Here is a 21657-nt window from a genome sequence, read left to right as displayed (position 1 = left end):
TGTGGGTGCCGACGCACCAGTTGGCACCCGTACCACCCCTCCACCCCCACCCCCACCCCAGCAGGCTGCTTCGGGATGGAATGGCCGCTTTGGCAGCCAAAGTGCACAATCCTAGTCTGGATTAGATGAGATTTCAAGGGGGAACCTTTGGATCTGAACAATACCATCGATTTGTGGTGTCTCTGGTTATTTTACAAGGACATCCACCCATCACTTTTTAAAAAGTCTTCACTGAGCAAATGCCAATATTTAGCATTACTTTCTAGCCCTCTAGAGCAGTGGTCCCCAACCTTTTTATCACCATGGACCGGTCAACGCTTGACAATTTTATTGACGCCCGGGGAGGTAGTCTTTTGCTGAGGGACATTGCCACCGCCGCCTGAGCCCCTGCTCCACTTACTTCCCCACTGGCGCCCGACTTCCTGCTGCCAGCTGCGCAGTGCCACACCAAGGGGGAGCCCCAGTCATAGCAGCCACAGGAGAGCACCAAAGGTGAGCCAGTGGCAGAGTGGCAGGGCAGTCCCCGTGGCAGCAGTCAGGGAAGGAGGAGGAGAAACCGCAGCCCGGTACCAACTGATCCACGGACCGGTACCGGTCCCAGGACCGGGGGTTGGGGACCACTGCTCTAGAGTGTTTCGATAGAGCTGCAACATAAAACTTCCTGTAGCCCGGTGACATAGGAGGAAACAGTGCATGTTTAACAGAAGGCAAATGAAGGTGCTTTCTTAGTGTAATATGCAAATATTATTTTGTATGTTGGTCCTTCGATACTGTGGATGCAAACATCAAAAGCCCCGTCACTTCAAACTATTAAAACTGCTTTGATCATTGGTATTTGACCATTCCAGGACAAAATTGGAGAAATCGATGAGAGGAACACTCTTTGGGCCCAGTTCAGAAAACAAGTCCAGCAAGATTCTCCTGCAACAATATTGTCCTTGTGGAAACAAAGGACCTATACCATGGAAGTGTGTGTGTGTGGGGGGGGGGTCAGGCTCTCAAATGGACATTTGCATGCAGTTTCACATGCAGAACTAGACTGTCCAGCAGAGGGTACATGCAGGTGATGGTTTCTGCCTGTTTCCTGGCCTGCTGGAGCCCCAAATCTCCCAAGAACAGGATTTTGGAATGTCTCAGACTGTCACAAGAGAAAGGAACATCACAGAAGTTCTTGGTCCTGTAGAAATGTGTGTCTGGATCCAGGTCGTATTCTCTACTGGATAACGAAGTTTGAATCCAGTGGCACCTTAACAGTAAAATAAAAACTTACAGCTGCAATTCATTCTTTAAAACAATTTATTAAAGGATGACTTAATGACACTGGTACATCTCTTTATGAAAAAGGACAGTGATATTAATAAAGTCATTATTTCTATAAAATCCATTCCTCAAATCATAGGTTTAAAAAGGCCACAGTTCACACAATGAAACCCGAATACCAGAAAAATGCATAATATACCATGGCCACCACATAAAGCTCTCATAATTTTCTTGGGGAACTTCAGATAATTAGCAACTTTGGTTTCAATTTATTCGACGGACAGAAGTTTTCATATGGAGTCTGTAAACTTCAGTACATGTGCAGTGTAGGCTTAGAGCTACTTTGTGATACTAAAGCGGAACTTTCTTCAGTTCTGTGCTAAATGAGCGACCAGAACACCAAAATGACGTCATCCGAACAAATCACAAAAAAAACAAAAAACAAAAACCCACCCCCCCCCCAAAAAAAAACGGAATAGCTTCTGCCTAATCAAACTTAGTTGGAATTTACTCTTGATTCCAAAACTTCCTTTTTCCAGAATGTGGAAATAAAATGAAGAAAGAAGGAAACATGCAAATAGGGAAAGTCAAGTGGGTAGGAGCAGTGTCAAGTGAAAGGGGGCATGGAGAACTTTGAAGTCCTGCTCTGGGCCTTCTGGAATGATGCATTCTGAAGGTCAAGGAGAGACATTATTCTAAACACACAGCCACCACCCGGAGTGCTGCCAAACCTAATTATCTCCATGAGACACACCGAAAATGTCCTTAATTCCTTATTTCTCTGTGCTCCTCCTCAGTCACTGTTGCCACAGAGGAGGGAGGAAGAGAAATATAGAATGTCGTGAATTCACAATGTAAAAGTGTGTTACACAATACTGAAAAGGAGAGGAGAAACCCCATGTATGGCTGGGGGGGGAGGGGGGAACCATCTGTTTAGGGTAATGTCTAGGCTTGACCCTAAGGATTCCGAGACACACCTGCGAGAACCCATCTTAACTGTGTCTCAAGGCATGACTGTGCCTATGCAGGTCGCTAGGCTTCCTGAGTCTCACCACCCAACATAAAAAAACCTTGCAGTGATGGAATTTAAATTATTGTTCTGTCACAATGGATAGTTATCGATGGGCTGTATGCTGTGACTTCTGAACGCCCCTGTTTGAAACTCATTTCCCTCCGGCCATGATCTTTAAATATTGTAGTGCGCTGTGAGCAGCATCGTTGTGGGCGTTGCCCCAGGAGATTCCAGTCCCATGGCAAACTGTGACTGGGTGGGTTGAAAGTTCCGCAAGACACTGGTATTGTCCATTCACACTCAGCTCCTCTGGAATTAAGACACGGGTATTCCTGATTAGTGGAATATTGTATTTGCCCAGTAAAATACAACCACACAAATTCTGTTTTCCAAATACCTTAAGAGATGAGCTTTTGCCTAGACTGACAGGAATGTATTTATTTATTTGTTTGTTTGTTTGTGTGGCTTCTATACCGCCCTTCCATATGGCTTTGAACTCTGGTGTTGGAGAAGGCTTCAGCAGGTTCCATGGACAGCAAAAGCCACAAACAAGGAAATACTACAGTACATTATCACTGGTAGGCAAAATCACAAAACTCCAGCTCATTTACTTTGGACATATCTTATGATCCAACTCAATGGAGAAAGCGATTATGCTAGGATTGATCAGTAGAAAAAGGAAACCAGGTCGACAACACAGTGGTTGGACACAATCAAAATGGACACTGGCCAGAGCATTTTACAACTAAAAGAAGTGGTGTAAGATTGAAAATTGTGGCGACAGTTGACCCACAGGATCGCCATGAGTCGGAATCGACTCAATGGCTAACATCATCATCATCATCATCATCATCTCTTCTCATAATTACAAGAATTCTTTTGACAAAGAGCTCTGGCCAACCCACAGGTTCCCCAATGGCCGAGTATATTTTAACCCTGCAACCTCACTGCAACCTCTACAACCCATTAAACTCTTGGAAAGTTCTGAAAGCTAGCAGCAGAATTCCTTCATTTTCTTAAAAAAAGAAAGTTACACTGAGGCTCTGGAAAACAATCTTTTATATTCATGCCAAAACCTAAAGAGAATAATCCTAAAGATTATGCTGTAATTCCCACTTCTCTTGTACAGTTCTCCAGAAATTATTCCTGACAGTGTTGGGACCAAGAGGAATTGGGGAAAAGATGGCTTTTATTCCTTGTGCCAATGCTTACCTATATCCAGATACGTTGTATTAAAACCTTGCTCTTCTGCAATTTCACCAAGTACTTGGGCGTAATCTGTATTAGGAATACTGAGCGGATTCCTCTTCAGCAATGTAATTTTTTCTCCAGAAGATTTCCTAAGTGTATCCCACGTACATTCCAAGTTAGGATTCTGTTCATTTCCCTGGAACAAATTAGGAGGCTTAGATTGAGCTACATTTTATTTACCTGGCAAAACAACGTACCCCTTTCTTCCAATGTCCAACTGATACCCAGCATCCGGGAGGCATACTTAAAATCTCAAGAAGAGTCTTCTCTTCTCCTGAGTTACTGTTCACAAAGAACTAGTTAACAGCCGGGGGAAAAAATCTAGCTTATGAAAAGCTCCTCTTGACCCACTAGTTAATTACTGGAACCCCACAGCCACCAACCCTGTTGACTTCTGCTGCTGCAGCTTCCAGAAACGGGAAACTCTGAGACCATTTAAAAGCAAAGGCCTGCCTTTGGCTTCCTTTCTTGCATTTCTACTCCACCCTTCTATGGTAGCTCTGGGCAGCTTCTCGATGGTGGGTGGAATGTGGCAAAGGGAAGAGGGGGCAGAGACTTTTCCACAGTAGGCAAAGGAGATAAAGAGACAGGCAACAGTATCAGGAATTCCAGCTATCTCCTCTCTCACAGGTTTGGCAGTGACATGTTTACAGCTCTATGGTAGAAGAGGCCAGGGCTTTTCCAGAAACATGGGATGACTGTCTGCAAAACAAACAATTGGCAGCTGGTCTATGTGGACTGGACGCGGGAGCTACAGTGCAGTTCATGGTGGAAGCACATAAATGTAATAGGAAGGAGGCAGGCAAAATGGCGATATGATAAAGATGCTTTCTTGATACTGGACTTTTCTGTCCCGGGGCCAATAAGCGAGACAGAGGCATGGAAATACCTGCACCTCTCCTGCTGGAGAGGTCAGAGCCCTAGAGATAACTGCAAGAAAGGAGGGGAAGATTTTCTTTTAATCACTTTGAATTTGCTGAAAACATCTAGGCTGGAATGGAAAGTTTAGCTATTTACCATCGGCTTGCCCACTATATACTGGCTATGTTTATTTCTGAACTTGCTTTGAAGAATTAATTATTTTATCTCTACCTCTTCAAGAGCAAAGATAACTGTTTTAAATTGCTGAACCTTACCCAAGCATTAACTTTAACGTTTAATTCGATAATGTTTGCTGGGACATTGGATCATTGCGGAAACAAGACCAAGTAAATTGAACATATTTTTACGCTTTTATATTAACGAAAAACTGGCTGCTCTTAAAACTATTATGTTGTGGCTTTTGAATATAATATCTTTTTTGCAAAAGTCATTCCAGAACTAGATTTAATTTGCTTCTAACTAGTATATGTTTTGAACTTCTGTCAGTGAGAAATGCTGCCATCCACTGTTTTTACATAAAAATGCATCAACTCAAGAACATCAAAATGGATGTACTAATTGACAGACTTTTTGCGGTTATGACTAGACAATCAGAGACTTTAGTAATGCAAATAAAACAGAATCATGAAGCTGGGGCTCGGTTATCACAAACGTTACAAATTCTTTATAATGAGCAAGCACAGGTCACCACACAGCAAACTCAAAAGAAACAGGAATTAACACGTAAAGGTTTGGATGAACTGGCAAAAGAAAAACCTGTGATCTTTGGACTGAAATTCAGAGCAAATAATCTGTCTTCGAGAGACCTTGGGTGAAAAACCAGAGAAAACAAAACCAGCAAAGAAATTCAGACCCTCTTAAGTGGCAAGAAGGTGAAAGAAATTCTACATGGAAACAAATAACTGGAATTAGAGAAAGTGACATTTGTACCACAAGTATTGCCTTCAGATATAATTGTATATGCGAGCAAAGAATGGAATTCAGAAACCGGGCATGACAGGCAGCTGAGGCAAAAAAAAGTCATTGTTGAGAAACTTTTAGAAGCAGAAATTTTTTGGAACAAAGGATAAATGATTTTTGATAATGTAATTTGGATTAGGTGACAGTGGGAATATTACTATTATTGTATTGTATGTAATTATAAAATAACCAATTTATAAGCAATAGTAGAAATTAACTTGTAATATGTAACTGGGAATATGTGGTAACAACTAACTTTTCTTTTCTGATGTAATAAAGTATTGCCAATGGTTTTTTTGTGCTGCTTTGATTTGGATTTGTTTAAGGTCAAGAACGTGAGGGTTTATTGATGAAAAGTATTGAAAATAGCCAACAGTTAACGTTGGGATGTATTTTAGGGGTAGAAATATTGTTGGATAAAGGGGGATGTGATAATGGCAAGGGTGATATTTTATAATATTACAACATTTAGTACTTTAATATCCTACAAATCATATAAGTTTATAAATAATAATAAAAAGCAGAAAAAAAATTGCATGCAACATCTAACTTGGGATATGTTATAATGACAATGCTGATAAGAGGGTGTTTTTTTAAAAACATTTTGCATATTTTTTGAATTTGGAAGCTTAGGTGTATGAAATTTGACACCAGGCCAAAATATTGAAAATTATGTTTATTTAAGAATTTATAGATAAGCTGTGAACTTTTTTCCTTTTTTATATAGTTTAGAATTCGTATATACATATGATGAAAGATAAAAATATTCTAAGTGAAGTGGGAAAAGACTGGAAACAGGAGAAAAGTTAATGTTGGGATGCATTTTAGGGGCAGAAATGGATAAATTACTTTTAGAGTAGAAATATTTTGGATAAAGGTTGATGCAATAATGGTAAAGATGATATCTTATTACAGCACAACATTCATTATTCTATTACACTATGCTTTCTAAAATCATAAAATAGACCATTTACAAATGATGGCAGAAAGCAGAAAATATTTTTTGTAACACGTAATTTGGAATATGTAATGACAATGGTGCTTGTTTTATTATATAAAAATACTGTTAATGATTTATGTATTATTTAGAATGTATATGTTCAAAAGATAAGAAAGTTTAGGCATATAAAATTTGATGCAGGGCAAAAAAAGCTGAAAATTAACCTCACATAGATTTAATTGGAAGTTCTGAAACAAACCAGCACCAGCAGCGATTCCCGCTTTACGTTTTCTATTTCTACTCTCATTTGAAACTTATTTTTAACATGGCCTTCCTTAATTTCTTCTCCATTTTTTCTGACACACTGTCCTGCTATGGCTTAAATACGTTTAACTGCATCCCAGTTTCTCCTGTCCCTTTACATGCCAGGTAAAGTCAGATCTATTAATAGATCGGTCCGTTTAGTTGACTTGATGTCTACCCCGTCTTTCTTCCCAGTGGGGACCCAAAGTGGCTTACTTCATTCTCCTCTCCTCTGTTATATCCTGACAACAACCCGTGAGGCAAATCACGCTGAATGTGTGTGATGGGCTCAGGGTCATCCAGCAAGTTTCCATGGCAAAGTGGAGATTTGAACTTGGGTCTCCCAGATCATAATACAACACTTTAACTGCTATCAAAGGCAGTTAAAAAAACAAAGTGGCAACCCTAATTTACTTTAAGGTTGCCAGCTGAACAGAAAAAAACATATCCTGTCCCTTTAGCAGGCCTAAGGAATGGAAATGGGCAACTGAACCTTTTAATGGCATGATCTTATGTAACAGCACGAGCTGACTGCTTGCAGCTCATCCTGTTATTAAAGGGGCAGCTAGAGTAACAGTTTAAAAGCTGGCAATCCTGGTTTCAGCCCCAAATCCCTGTTACAGACTTGCACAAATGTAGTACAAGTCCAGGGTTGCTTCAAGTTAATAGCAGATCAGGAGGGGAACGTAACTTGCAGACAAATCACAAACTTCTCTTGCTACAATGCCATGATAATATGCTTGTATGCTCCTGCCATGAAGGGCCTTCCAAGATTCTGATTGGATCTCTAAATCCCTCACTTTTCAGAGAAGCTGCAGCGGCTGCTTGAACAGCATTTTAGACCAGCTTCTTATCAATAGCAGTCTGGGTTCTTCCAGTTTGTCATCTAGCACGAGTACTGGCCCCTTTTGACCCCTGAACAACCTATGCCAGGGATTGTGGGAGTTGCAGATACAAGAAGTCAAAAGTAGCAAGAAAACTGATAAAATCCAGCCCGGTTGTTGGTGTTGTTATTATTATTATATTTCTATTCCGCCACTCCCAAAAGGCTCGTGGCGGGTTACAAAATACAAATACATAAAATCCCCCAATAAAACTACCCTGAAAAATTACAGAAAAATTATCACACAATCCACAAAGTCCAAGATGTGCCGCGACAAAGAAAACCGACTTACACCACCCCCCCAGTATCCCCTCCGTACATGGACATAGGGGAATAATCTTAAGTCGGCAGCAAGATGACCCAGAAGGGGGATCAAGATCTTCCTTAGCCGCTGGCCTCAACCATGGACCTGGCAGAACTCCGTCTTGCAGGCCCTGCAGAACGCCGATTTTGTATTAACTATCTCCTGTACAAAGGAGTTTGTGAAAATAGCTAATAAGAGCTTCTTCTATCACCTGAAGTGCTCGTTTAAAAAAGACCAAAATTTCCTCTATTATTGAAAAGCACTTTACCAAACTGATATCAAGTTAATTGGGATTTATTAGGTCAAATATGTTTTTATTTGTATGCCAGAAATTTGCTTGTTGATGGCCATGTTAAACTGACGGATTGATTAAAAAATGAATGACACCCGTTCAGGACGTAGGTTTTTCTCTACCCTCCAGAGGAGCAAGGTGTGCATTATCCAGGAAGATAATGTTTTCCTGTTTATTATTAGGGCAGATGTGCAACTGAATGCTATGTATGTTTGCTCAGAAGCAAGTCCTGCAGTTCAATCAATGGTACTTATTCCCTAGCACTGTGCCCAAGATGGAAGGAGAACCTGGGCTGATTCTGCACTTTGTTTATTCCGTTGTGGATCCTGCTGAATTCAGATCGATTTGAACTCAGGTCTTCCTCTATCCCCCCTCCATCGAAACAGTAGTTTTCTGCACGTGATTAGGGACGCTCAGAAGGGGGGGGAGCCAAGTGCAGCAGAAACCTCTTTTATTGAAAGGGGGGGAGAGAATTGGAGACAGCAGAGGAGGGGGAGAAAAAACAAGAGGCAAATCTCTGCTGAGATAGGTTAGAGCTTCTGGAGCATCTGCTGAGAGAAGTTAGGGCTTCCCCTTTAAGAGAAACCTTGCAGTTTGGGAATGAGGAAGCCTTTGAACTGACGCCCCGGCCAATCTGGGCTGTTCTACAGCATTGCAGCTAGTTACTTTGGGACCAGCAGAGAGCTGCACCTTTAGTCATGCCAATTTTTCAAATACTGAGGGTTATATCCATTCCAGGATATCACAGGGGAAAGGTAGGGTCACTCCGGGTCAATCCTGCTTGTTGCAGAGGGAAAATTTAAATCACTCAAAATCAAAATGGAAATCACATTCAGTGCGGATGGCAGGGACTGAATCGACCTGGGATTGGAATAAAAGCTCCATGAAGATTCAGCCCTGGTGTCTAGGGAAGAAAGTCTGGATGGCAGGTAAATGTAACATCACACACACACACACACACCCCGGCAAGAGATCAATTCTGTGGAATCTGGTGAATCATTAATGGGAAAAATATATTTATTATATGTGACTATGCAGTTCCTATGAAAGGTAATGGATTACTTACTAAAGAAATATTGATACTGTCTCCAGAAAAACTGTGGAATTTAGCAAGCAATTTCTCAGCAGCATTGCGTTTTGCTAATTTTTTAGATGTCCCCATCCCTGCAGAAAAACAAAACCAAAGATGATACAAATAAACAGAGAGCTAGTACTGCAACAAATTCATACAAAGCAACCGGTCTCCAGAGGCCAAATGCAATGACTCTCAAACTTACAGTTGACATTTCTATTATTACATATAAAAATCCGAACTTTCCAGCTGTTTTAACATTGACCAAAGTGTTATCTTGTAAGTTCCCATCTATCCACAGCCTGATCTCAAGTGTCACAGAAGAAGAGGGATAAAGAGGCATACAGATCAGGGAAGCTGGATCAGAAAAGTGATGCTGAATTCAGGATGTAACTGAGCTATACACAGGAGCTCTGGGCTGAGATCCTATGCACCTCTGAATGGACCAGGTGAAAATTCTAGGGGGGAAGATCTTGGAACATTCAAATTCAACTGATCACTTCCAAATTTGATTCGCAAATTCTTCTTGGTAGACCAATCAGACATTTATAAATGCAGCAGATATATTAAAGCTGCCTCACAAATAGTTTGATGATGCCATTGAGAAGATAACAGCCTTGCATTCAGATAACTAATTTCCTGTTTCAATTTGGCAGTTAAGCACTTTTGTTCAGAACACTGTCTTGATTTGTAAGTGTAACTTTTCACAACAGAAATCCCAGTATTTAATTATGCAATATAATTAGGCCAAATCACAGAATTCCTCCAGTTGTGAATACCAAAGGAAATAACAGAAATTCGTTTCTGTGTAAAACTGAATGGACTGGCATTACACTTGATGGGATAATCCACCCTGAGTGGGTACAGCATTCATGTGCATAGATTCCCATGTTTCTTTCCTTGTAAGCTAGAATAGGTTAACTAAACCTGCAGTCCTAAGGACATTCTCGTGGGAGTAATCCCCATTGCATAACATGGAGTTTTACTTCTGAGAAAGCCTGAATGGGATTGCTCCCCAAGGCTGCACTTGAAACACAACTCCGATAAAGGAGTTTTAACGCATAAAAGAATTGCACCCTAAGCATTCTGATGATACATCCCATGTCAAATATTTGCCCAAATAAAATGCAATTAAGGACAAGTACTATACTAAAAATACACACAACTCTAATTGTATATAAGAATTGCTAGGGGTTTAAAATCCTGTAGCTAAATTCAGATTATCCTACCTTTTCTACTGCCAAAAAAGAAATACGTACCTGTTTCTACAAATGTTTCTACTCTGCAAGTAATTGTAAACTCTCTCTTGTGGGCGGGTCCTATCTCCTGGGCAACTGAATATTCAGGAAGTCTCCATCCCTTATGAATAGCCATTTCCTACACACAACAGAGAAAAAGAACAGTATTTGAATTGACTTTAGAAAAAACAAAAACCAGTCATGGATCCATTTAGAGCAGTGAACCCTAGCGTGGTGCATGGAGATGTCATAGTTCCCATCAGTATATTTCCTGGCAACCACATACTAATTCCATCAAATTTCTTTAACAGAACAGAGCATCAATTCTGGGTTTGCTTATTTACCCAGCCCAAGGGACATTATTTTTATGTCTGTAGAAAACTCCCATTTTGAAATGATTGCCTCCATGATAGGTGGGTGCTTAGGCTTGAAACTCATAAAACGTTATATTAACCTAGTAACGATTTGTGGTTGGTACTACCCCCTACTCACAGCAGCTATATTGTTTTGGGGCCCACTCAAAGGTTCAACAAATTTGGGGAGTTGAGTCATATATTTGAGAAATATTTTATTTAAAATTGAAGAGTAACGTGAACAGCGGTGGCAGCCCAGGTCCAATCGGTTCCTGGTGTCCGATGCTGCAGTGGTTGGACCCATCCTGGCATCCTCCATCATGCCAGGCTTGGAGATGACATCTGCAGTGGCGACTGCCACCAACTGGAACTGTCAAGAGTGTTGTCTGCCCGTGCACAGACAAAGCATTTTTTAAAATTGGGCAGCAATTTAAATCCCAGTTGTATTTTTCTGCAAACTTTGTGAGTTTCCAGAGAAATGTGTTTAGTGTTGGTATTGTCCCAATTCAATTATTTAAGTATCCGCACATATAGCTATTAAATATAAAGATATGTACAGTCAACGATAAGACATTCAGACCAACTAGTTTCCTTTTTAAGGCATGCTTTCTTGCTAGAAAAGCAAGGAAGTCCTATGACTATTAGATTTGGAAAGGATATGCTAATGATTAGGTCAGAGGTCCCTAATGTCACCTAGTACCCACCAAGTGTTTGGAGGAGGAAGGAGGGGTCAGGTAGGGCTTCATGCTGTGCCAGAATTCCAAATCTGCCCACAGACCCAAATAGGGGACCGATGCAGATTAAAAATTATGCAATACGGGTAGAAAAAGTGAGGAGGAAGATGCAGGAGAAACTTACATCACCAGAATCTCTTACACCACAGAAAAATACTTTGCATGGGAGACTGGATACTTTGCATGGGAGAATGGATGCGCAGGATTCTAACCCTTGATCTTTTTACTAGTTTTAGACAATCTTCTGCATCCCAGAACAAATGTTGAGAAACTTACAAGGAACAGAACACTTGAAAGTCCAAACAGTAATTTCACGAAAACACTGGATTTAAGTAAAAAGAAACTGTTTCTTTTCTTTTTTTTAAGGAAAGATTACCTCCAATGAAAATTCCTTCCTTAAAACTTTTCCTAGTGATCTACAGATGTGCCTGGGAAATGCTGACCAATGATCTCTTCTTTTTTTTCTTCCATACATTTTGTATGTAGTTTCCTCTACATTATTTGCTACTGACAAGAACCATCTACTCCTTCCTCATTTATGCTACAGCCCTTCTCACTTCCTGTCACCCAAGAAGTAAAAAGAAATAATAATTTTTATGTTTACAGGGACTTAATATTGACTTGCAATTGACTATAAAATAAGCAAATGTAACATGTTATATTTGAAATGCAATTTACAGGTTACCTGCAATGATCCTATAGGATTGGTCTGATTCTGTGCTTGATTGCAAGATTCAGGGATTATGTGGTCTGGTATAGAAATACTAAAATGAACACAGTACACTTGAAATTGGCAATTAAGAATTACAGGCATCATCATTCCATTAATAAATGAGGGCTCAATCACAAATGCTCTAACCAGGATGACCCAGTCCAGCTTGGTCTCATCAAATTTTGCAAGCGGAGAAGGGTCAGCCCTGGTTAGTGCTTGGATGCGAGCCCACCAAGGAAGTCTGGGGTTGCCACACAGAGCGAGGCAGTGGCAAACCACCTCTGAATAGGGTTGGGCGCTTTGGCCGCTGAAGCGGACATTCCAGCCCGAAGCAGCCAGCACCGTGGTGCAGGGGGAGAGGCGCGGCGCTGACTGCTGCACTGGCGCCGCCCCTCCTCCCCACACCACAGCAATGGCCGCTTCGGCGTCCAAAGCGCCCGACCCTACCTCTGAACATCGTGTGCCTTGGGAACCCTACATGATCCCCGTAAATCAACTGTGACTTGATGGCACATTCCACCACAAATCCCAAAACCATTTGAACTTTAATCATTGAACTCTATTTTTTTTAAAAAATCCTAAACTGAAGATTTCTATCATGACACAGAGACGGGTGTAAACAATCTATCGAAAGCCAGAATACAGTTACTTTTTTTCCTACCTAATGGCAGTTTAGGTAGAAACTGCATCACAAGTTGCATTTTAAATGCAGGTAGCATGTTAAAAAGAGCAATATTAGGGGGAAATAACAACAATCTATGTTAATTAGTGTGCACCTAAATGCAGAATTATGGGGAAAGCTTATTTCACGAGAAAAATAGCCCATGAATGACAAAGCCAATACCAACAAGCTAGTGGTCTCCAGCCCTGAAGGAATCCGGCTGGCCTTCGCTCCTGCCTGGTGGAATTTATTTATTTATTTGGATTTTTATACCGTCCATTCTTTACAGTTTACATGGAGCGTTGCATAAATGTACATGGAACATTATAACAATCTATACAAACAAATTTCAATAGAACATCATAACACAATCTATCAAGTAACAATTCACAACACAACATGAATAACAACACCGGGGAGATCATGGAAGGGCATCTGAGGGGGGGGACCCAGTTGATGTTCCGAGTTGGTCAGCCTCAAGCGAATGCCTGATGGAGGAGCTCCCTTTTGCAGGCCCTGCGGAATTGTGGAAGTTCGGGCAAGGCTCTGATCTCCTCAGGGAGCTCGTTCCACCAGGTGGGGGCCAGGACCGAGAAGGCTCTGGCCCTTGTTGAGGTCCGATGTGCTTCTCTGGGGCCAAGGATCTGTAGCCAGTTGGAGGTGGCGGAGTGTAAGGCTCTTTGGGGGGTATAGGCAGGGAGGCAGTCTCTCAAATACACTGAGCCCAAACCGCTCCCATCAGGACCCTGTCAAATATTACTGAGTTCTGCAGGGCCTGCAAAACAGAGCTCTTACACCAGGCCACTGAAACAACTACCAACAACATTGTACTGGCCTCCCTCCTGAACTTGCATCCCCACCCTGGGCTTGGAAATGACATCTATTGGTGGAGTTTTTAGAAGTGTTTTAGGAACATTTTCAACATGCTGAATTGTGTTTTTAACTGCACTGTTTTTATACATGTTGTTCACTGCCTTGAGTCCGTGTCAGTGGAAAGGGCAGCCTAGAAATTCAAACAAACATTCAATGTGACTTCAGGAAAATGTTTGTACAGTGAGTTATAGTGCAACAGTAGTTAAGATCAGATATTGCTGATATTTGCCAAAGACTAAGAAAACAACCAATATATGTTGTACACAAAACGAAATAATTTACTGCCCCACTATTGCCTTTCAAATTTGCCTAATCCCAAATTAAATGCCTTGTGGCAACTCCTAGAGCCCCAGAACTAAAGGGAATATTAGTCTCCCTTGTGTCCTCCTCCTTTTAATTTATTATTTGTTAAAATAAAGTATCTATGCCCATCCTTTCCCATGGCTCAAGGAAGTGTAAATTATTTTAAACATCCAAGTAACAATAAATCCACAATTCATCCTGACCCAATAAAAAGGTCTAGTGAATTATTTCTCTTCTCAGCTGCCTTCCAGGTTAGGAGATAGAGCATCTCACCTCAGGCTGTTAAGTTCCTCTTTAATTAAATAGAGCATGGGAGGCCATGCACAGAGACTGCAGTTTCATGTCCTCTCACAAGGAGGCCCATCTCACAAAATGATTGGGATGAAAAGGTGGGAGTTTAATGGCTACCACTGTTGTTTCAATCCAGGCACCAGCCTCTTTCAGCTCCCCACCCCCATGCCTGAAAGGGGTACTGCCTTTTTCAAGGTTCTCCCACCTAGTTGGGAGACCCCCCCCCCCCCTATGCAACAATGAATTATTTGGCAATCCCAGACACTACAGCACAAAAGAAAATATGCATGTAGCAATCTATATATGGAAAACTTACATGTTTGGCTTTCTTACATTCAATGAAACTTTTTTCATGGAATTCAACAAAACTAGTGCAGTCTATAAGATGGCGCTGCAGATGTTCTAGGACTACAACTTCCATGAGCCCATGCCAGCATGTGGGGATTTTAGTCCACGGACATCTGGAGAGCCGCAGTTTGGCCACTCCTTCGAAAAGAACTAGATAACCACCTTCTTCACAACAAAATTACTGGAATAGAATCCCAGCATATTATATAAAGAAACAGAGATTCAAATCTCTTCTACTCAAAAGAAATGCAAATTTATCCTGAAATATCCATTTAGTCATGATTATATCATTAAGAGAAAGTTGCAGAGAATGCCAGATAATATTGAGATAGGTCAAGGTCATGCAAGTGGTAAAGCTGCTGCTTTAACACATCCATAAAAGGACTAGGTGTCACATACACTGTCCTGAAAGAAGGGCAAGATAAAAATAAGTCATAGATAAACAATGCTTAAAATCACAGTTCTTCTACATTTGTAAAATCGTTTTCAAAAACAATCTGTTTCAGTTAATGAGTTGAGTGTTTATATTTATTTTCCCACAGAGTCTATTCATTAGCAGTACTGTGTCACAGGGATCAAAACAGAACTCACCAAATATTAGAACTGCCTTTTAATATGTTCAGCGCAGCTTCTGCGGCTCTGTGTTTTGCAATTTTCTTGCTGGGACCTTCTCCTGGAAGGAAAAAACAAAGAAATGAGTTATTTTTAATAACAGAATAAAATACTGAGTGCATACCATAAAACTGGCATGCTGGATTCTAAATTATAATTTTTTTGTCTAACCTGAGCTGCTGCCAGGTGGGGAGGGGCGGGAAGGAGGCCTGAGAGGAAGGCCGAGCCACCGCCGGGGGAGGAGGGGGGGAAGGAGGCCTTCCCCTTGGGCCTAGAATCACATCCGGGGCCTCAAAGAGGCCCCGGGTGCACTTCTAAGCCCAGCAGGAAGGCTGCACCGCTGACCGGGGCAGAGGGAGGCCTTCCCACCAGGCCCAGAAACACTGCGCCCGGGGAAAATGCCGCCTCTATGTGTCTGCTGGGCGGCCGCAGGGGGGGGGGGCTTTCAAAGCCCATTCTCACAAGCGGGCTTTGAATCTAGTAAATAAATAAAAATGGACTTCCTTTCAACCCTAAAGGTTACTCTGCCAATTGCTTACCCAACAGAGACCAGATTTAGTATTTGGCAGTCCTGTCCAGCAGTGTCTTTGGGGCACAAAGCACCACAATTGGTGGGTTGAGGCACTCATCTCAGTTTTGTATAGCCAAGAGGCAGTTCTGATCCCACCTCTCTGTTAAAAAGCTACTCTCTTGTCCCCTCCCCCCATTTCTTCCTAGAGCTCTTAATGCCCATTCTCAATCATTATTTTGATTATTTGAATAAGCAAACTCCAAAATAATTCAAGAAGGGCATAGGTGGTAGGCAGGTACAGGAGTAAGTGAGTTATGATCAGGGATCAAGATAGGAGGAAGAAAGAGTATGCTGTATGGTCAGGATCAAGTACCATATATACTTGCATATAAGCCGAGGCACCTAATTTAACCCCAAAATGCTGGAAAACCTATTGACTCGCATATAAGCCGAGGGTGGTATTTGGATAGTCGTTTTTTCTCCTTTCCTCCCCTGCTTCCTGTTTTGGACAAGATCTTTTTCCCCCCCTTTTCTTCCCACCTTCCTCCTCCCTCTTTCCCTCTGACCCCTCTTGTCTTTTGATACCCAATCCTGTGCTGTTTCCCTTCTTCTTAGCTGGTGTTCTGTTCCCTCCACTTCCCATGCCTTCCTCTAAGGGCGTTTCCTCCTCCTGCTTTCTGTTCAGAGCTTCTTGCAGCTTCCTGCACATCCCAGCCTCATGCTGGCCTCGTTAAGGCAGGGAGAGGGGGAGGCGGAGACTGCTCTTTCCATCCCGGGCTTGCTGTGTCTCTCCTTTGTTCCTGCTTCTGCTCTTCAGGCAAGTATACTTGTCTCCCACCTTCCTGTCTTGTCTGGCAGCTGGGTTTTTTTATACCCGCATATAAGCCGAGGGGGACTTTTTCAGCTTAAAAAAAGGGCTGAAAAACTTGGCTTATATGCGAGTATATACAGTAAAAGGAAAATTGGGCTTGGGAGAGCAACATTCATTCATTCATTCATTCATTCATTCATTCATTCATTCATTCATTCATTCATTCATTCATTCATTCAATTTGTATCCCGCCACTCCCCAATGGGCTCATGGCGGGTAGCATAGTCTTAAAACTCCATAAACCCGGTGGAAGAGGTCCATTTTGCAGGCCCTGCGGAAAGAAGTCAAATCCCGCAGGGCCCGCAGCTCACCTGGGAGCTCATTCCACCAGGTAGGGGCCAGGACCGAAAAGGCCCTGGTGCAATACAGCTACATGCAATACAGCTACAAACCTGTCCCAGTTATTTCACCCAAGGTCACTTTAAAGGTGAAGACCGGCAGATGCACTTGTCCTTCAGCTTTTTCAAACTCATACACCGGAGTGATGTTAGTCTTCGTGCCATACTCATGTAGCAGCTGAATTGGTGTTTTCCCTGGCTTGGCTATAATCATTTTCTCCAGGCTGCTGGAAAAAGAACAGTATTTACTATGAACACTGGGGAGGGGGGGGATAAATTTATATTTAGTATAGAGTGCAGTTATCACCAATTTTTATAGTGACATATTAAAAAACAATATTTATTCACAATTTTATTTAAACTGTCACGCCATGCTTTTCAGTCATGACATTCCGAGGATAAAATCCTTTTAATCACACTTCGTTGCAGGTTTTTGACCACTTGCTAAGTGCTGCTGTAAGGAAGCCAAACCATGGAAAAAATAAATCGGAGAACGATAACTAAGTTAGTGAATGGCAGAGAAAACAAACAGGAGTCTTCTGACATTTTGTAGATTAAGATAAGGTCACTTTGGGGTAACAGGTGGCTGCTAAACTTGTTAAGACAAGCAAGGCATCAGTCCTTGCTTCTCATCTCACACCAGAAGTGTGAAGACGGGTTTGTTTGTGGTACTAACCTGCAGTTTACAAACCCACTTGGGCAGCAGTTTGAAAACAAACACGAGTGCTAGCCAGATTCATGTAGAACTAGATGTGAAGCCAGATTTCATGGATTTTGGACACTCTTATCGTCATCGCTTACCATTTGTAAAAAAAAGCACCTTTAGCAGACAAGGTTTGGTACATGAACAACAGATTATTGTTGAAAGCTCATAATACTAACTGAATGTTTATATTATGGGGGTCCCCAACCTTTTGAGCCTGCAGGCATAATTGGAATTCTGATGAAGCGTGGTGGGCGTAGCCATAAAATGGCTGCTGCAGGAGTTGGGCCGGGCTACTAAACAATTGCAGTAGCTTAACTTCAGTCACACAGAGAAGTTCTTTATGCTGTGGCGGCAATCCTAGTTTCAATCCCAAATCTCTATTACAAATGTACTACAAGTCCAGGGTTGCTTCAAGTTAATAGCAGATCAGGAGGGGAGTGTAACTTGCAGACAAATCACAAACTTCTCTTGCTACAATGCCATGATAATATGCTTGTATGCTCCTGCCATGAAGGGCCTTCCAAGATTCTGATTGGATCTCTAAATCAGAGAAGCTGCTGTGGCTGCTTGAACAGCATTTTAGACCAGTTTCTTATCAATGACAGTCTGGGTTCTTCCAGTTTGCCATCTAGCACGAGTACTGGCCCCTTTTGACCCCTGAACAACCTATGCCAGGGATTGTGGGAGTTGCAGATACAAGAAGTCAAAAGTAGCAAGAAAACTGATAAAATCCAGCCCAGTTAAAGTACATGTAGGAGTCAAGTATGGTCCTTTTTATTTGACAGAAACTATTTGAACTGGCTGGGGAAGGCACTGGCAAACCACCCCGTATTGAGTCTGCCATGAAAACGCTAGAGGGCGTCACCCCAAGGGTCAGACATGACTCGGTGCTTGCACAGGGGATACCTTTACCTTTACCTTTTTATTTGGACTGGCAGATAAGGATAAAGGAATGTACATGATAGGTTTTCTCTACCATGAAATGTTCATGTTCATTTATGTCCACCTTTCCACGGATTTCCACTCTACGTTTCCAATGGGTTATATTGTTTCTGCCCAACATTCTGACACAGTGGAAGAATTATAATAGCTTTAATTTTTGATAACCAGGAAGTCTGCAAACACTCCTCTGTGCGTATTGTGTTATGTGCTGTCAAGTACCTCCTGTCTTATGGCAACCCTATGAACTATCATTAACAGCCTTGTTCAGGTCTTGCAAACTGACAGACACTTCCTTGATTAAATCAGCTATTGCATATTGGGTCTTCCTCTTGTCCTGATACCTTTACATTCTCATAGCATTATTGGCTTTTCCAGGGACTCTTGTCTTTTCATAAGCAATACCCTGTTTAGTCATTTTAGCATCTAGTGAGAATACATGCTTCATTTGAGCCCACTTGTCTTTTTGGCAGTCCAAGAAGACAACTCTTCTCTAACACCATATTTCAAACAAATCAACTTTCTTCCTTTTCTCTCTCTATATAATTAAGTAAACCTGTTAACTATGCAAACAGAACTAAGCAATCTTTTTAAATATTCTTCTAGTATATAAAACATAAAGGCAAACAGATATTTGTATATCATAACAAAGATAGAGGTGACACATATAAATCAATTGTCCAAAGAAAAAAGTTTCAGCATCTCCCACTTCTAAGCAGAAGGTCCTTTGTCTGAAAGCGGTCGTGTTAACCTACAGTACACACGCAAGTTCAAACTCTTCCCCTGATTAAAATTAACATTAAATAATATCATTGTTTCCAAGTACTGTTAATCTGAGTCTGTTCTATAAACACAGTAACCATATGGAAAACAGTTGAAGACACAAAATGGAAAACCTCATCTTTTGGTTGGTATGTAGAATCAAAGATTGATAACCTGAGAACTTACAAAGCTGCAGAGCAAGTATTCATACAGCATCAAATCAAACAGGTGTATAAAATGAAATCTCCTACGGATATGAGTTCAGAAGTCCGGGCTGGATCTCACTGCCTTGGGTAACCTGACAGTCACTGACTTCCAATATAAAAGCTATAAAGGTAAAGGTATCCCCTGTGCAAGCACCGAGTCATGTCTGACCCTTGGGGTGACGCCCTCCAGCGTTTTCTTGGCAGACTCAATACGGGGTGGTTTGCCAGTGCCTTCCCCAGTCATGACCGTTTACCCCCCAGCATGTTGGGTACTCATTTTACCGACCTCGGAAGGATGGAAGGCTGAGTCAACCTTGAGCCGGCTGCTGGGATCGAACTCCCAGCCTCATGGGCAAAGCTTTCAGACAGCTGCCTTACCACTCTGCGCCACAAGAGGCTCATAAAAGCTATAGCAATATATATAAGATCAACTATGTCAAATTTGATGAGCCTCTTGTGGTGCAGAGTGGTAAGGCAGCCGTCTGAAAGCTTTGCCCATGAGGCTGGGAGTTCGATCCCAGCAGCCGGCTCAAGGTTGACTCAGCCTTCCAGCCTTCCGAGGTCGGTAAAATGAGTACCCAGCTTGCTGCTGGGGGGTAAAACGGTAATGACTGGGAAAGGCACTGGCAAACCACCCCGTATTGAGTCTGCCATGAAAACGCTGGAGGGCGTCACCCCAAGGGTCAGACATGACTCGGTGCTTGTACAGGGGATACCTTTACCTTATGTCAAATTTGAATGCCCGACTTCAAAACCAGGGCGTTTACCCCCATTTATTTGTCTTTAATGGTGGAAAGCACTCTTAAGTCAGAGACCACAAAGGGTTAAGGCAAGAGACATTCAGGGGTGGTCTACCACTGCTGTCTTCCATGTCCTGTTCTTTACCCATCTACCCATCCAGTGATTTCAAGCTGTAAGCCAAGAGCCAAAACCGAGCTGCAGCCTGGGGTGGCCAAACTGTGGCTCTCCAGATGTCCACTGACTACAACAACAATGAGCCACTGCCAGCATGTGCCTTGGGTTCATGGTTATTGTAGTCCACGCACATCTGGAGCGCCACAGTTTGGTCACCCCTGCCCTTGCCCATCCTTTTGGGTGTTCCCTTCTATGGTTCTATAGCAGGGGTAGTCAAACTACGGCCTTCCAGGTGTCCATGGACTACAATTCCCATGAGCCCCTGCCACCGGATGCTGGCAGGGGCTCATGGGAATTGTAGTCCATGGACACCTGGAGGGCCGCAGTTTGACTACCCCTGCTATAGACCCTCACCCTTCCAGGGCAACCTCTGCACATACTTCTTTTTTGGGGTGGAGGGGGTGTTAAACCCACAACCCATCCTTTCCCAGGTTTCAGTGAGTAACCCTGTGGCTCTGGAGCAGCAGAACGAATTTCGATCCGTAGCACCTTTAGGGCCAACAAAGAATCAAACTTTCTCGGTCGGGAAGGTGCCACCAGGCTCAAAATTTGTGCTCCAGGTTTGCACATCTCTGTGCCAACCTGCAAAGACGGGGAGGGGGCGGTTCGGTTCATTCCAGCCCAGCGAGCCCCTACAGAGACCCAGGCCCAGGGATAGGAAAGACCCAGACATGCGCCCTGGGGAGAGGGGGGATCGGTGGTCGCTTTCCCCGCCGGCGGCTCTCCTTTGTCACGTGACCCGCCCCCTCCGGCGAGGGGCCGTTGCTCCCGCGCGCCTCCGAACGCGGCGCGCGCGGGCGGCCGTTACCCACCATGCCCCGCGCCCCGCGCGTTCCGCCCGACCTGAGGGGCTTTGGTTTCGCCGCTGCGAGGCTCCGCGGCTCCGCGCCCGGGATCTCCTCTTGGGGCCCCGCCGGGCAGGGAAGCGCCATGCCGCTCAGGGCTGTCGCCGCCGCCTCTTCCTGGCCGGGAAGCATCCTGGAGAGTCCCTCGCCCGTCACGTGTCGTTCCGGGGGCCGGCTCGGGGAAGGGCCGCCCACCCGCGCCCGCAGGAGGGCTCGGCCGGGCCTCTGCCGGGAGGGGGCGGGGGCGCCCAGGGCAGCGGGGGGGGGGGGGAACCGAGGG

At 43.1% G+C, this 21657-nt stretch overlaps 1 protein-coding gene across 4 annotated transcripts; it reads right to left on the bottom strand.

The window, feature by feature from the left end:
* Window positions 1–1278: 1278 nt before the first annotated feature.
* Window positions 1279–21618, bottom strand: PRKRA (protein activator of interferon induced protein kinase EIF2AK2). Of its 4 annotated transcripts, none has more exons than XM_077319602.1 (8): window positions 21376–21618; window positions 17059–17228; window positions 15264–15345; window positions 12170–12248; window positions 10419–10536; window positions 9154–9251; window positions 3485–3659; window positions 1279–2581 (listed from the first exon to the last, which is right to left on the bottom strand). In XM_077319602.1, exons 1-8 carry the CDS (start codon window positions 21507–21509, stop codon window positions 2424–2426), a joined length of 1014 nt encoding a protein of 337 aa, XP_077175717.1. In that variant the 5' UTR covers window positions 21510–21618; the 3' UTR covers window positions 1279–2423. The 4 variants fall into 4 exon arrangements, with proteins under 4 accessions (XP_077175717.1, XP_077175716.1, XP_077175718.1 ...); XM_077319601.1 differs by having other exon boundaries at window positions 17059–17231; window positions 21376–21595; XM_077319603.1 differs by having other exon boundaries at window positions 21345–21481.
* Window positions 21619–21657: the final 39 nt, after the last annotated feature.

The sequence above is a fragment of the Paroedura picta genome, chromosome 2 (genome assembly GCF_049243985.1).
Source record: "Paroedura picta isolate Pp20150507F chromosome 2, Ppicta_v3.0, whole genome shotgun sequence".
NCBI classification, from domain to species: domain Eukaryota; kingdom Metazoa; phylum Chordata; class Lepidosauria; order Squamata; family Gekkonidae; genus Paroedura; species Paroedura picta.
The sequence above is the reverse complement of the archived record's forward strand: the minus strand, read 5'-3'. Positions and strand labels throughout refer to the sequence as shown.

Coding starts and splice junctions, on each gene's coding strand:
- PRKRA (XM_077319601.1), bottom strand. CDS start 21,509: ATGCTTCCCGGCCAGGAAGAGGCGGCGGCGACAGCCCTGAGCGGCATG. Junction 17,232..21,375: donor GCGAAACCAAAGCCCCTCAG/GTCGGGCGGAAC, acceptor TTCTTTTTCCAG/CAGCCTGGAGAAAATGATTA. Junction 12,249..15,263: donor AAAGGCAGTTCTAATATTTG/GTGAGTTCTGTT, acceptor TGTTCATTTTAG/TATTTCTATACCAGACCACA.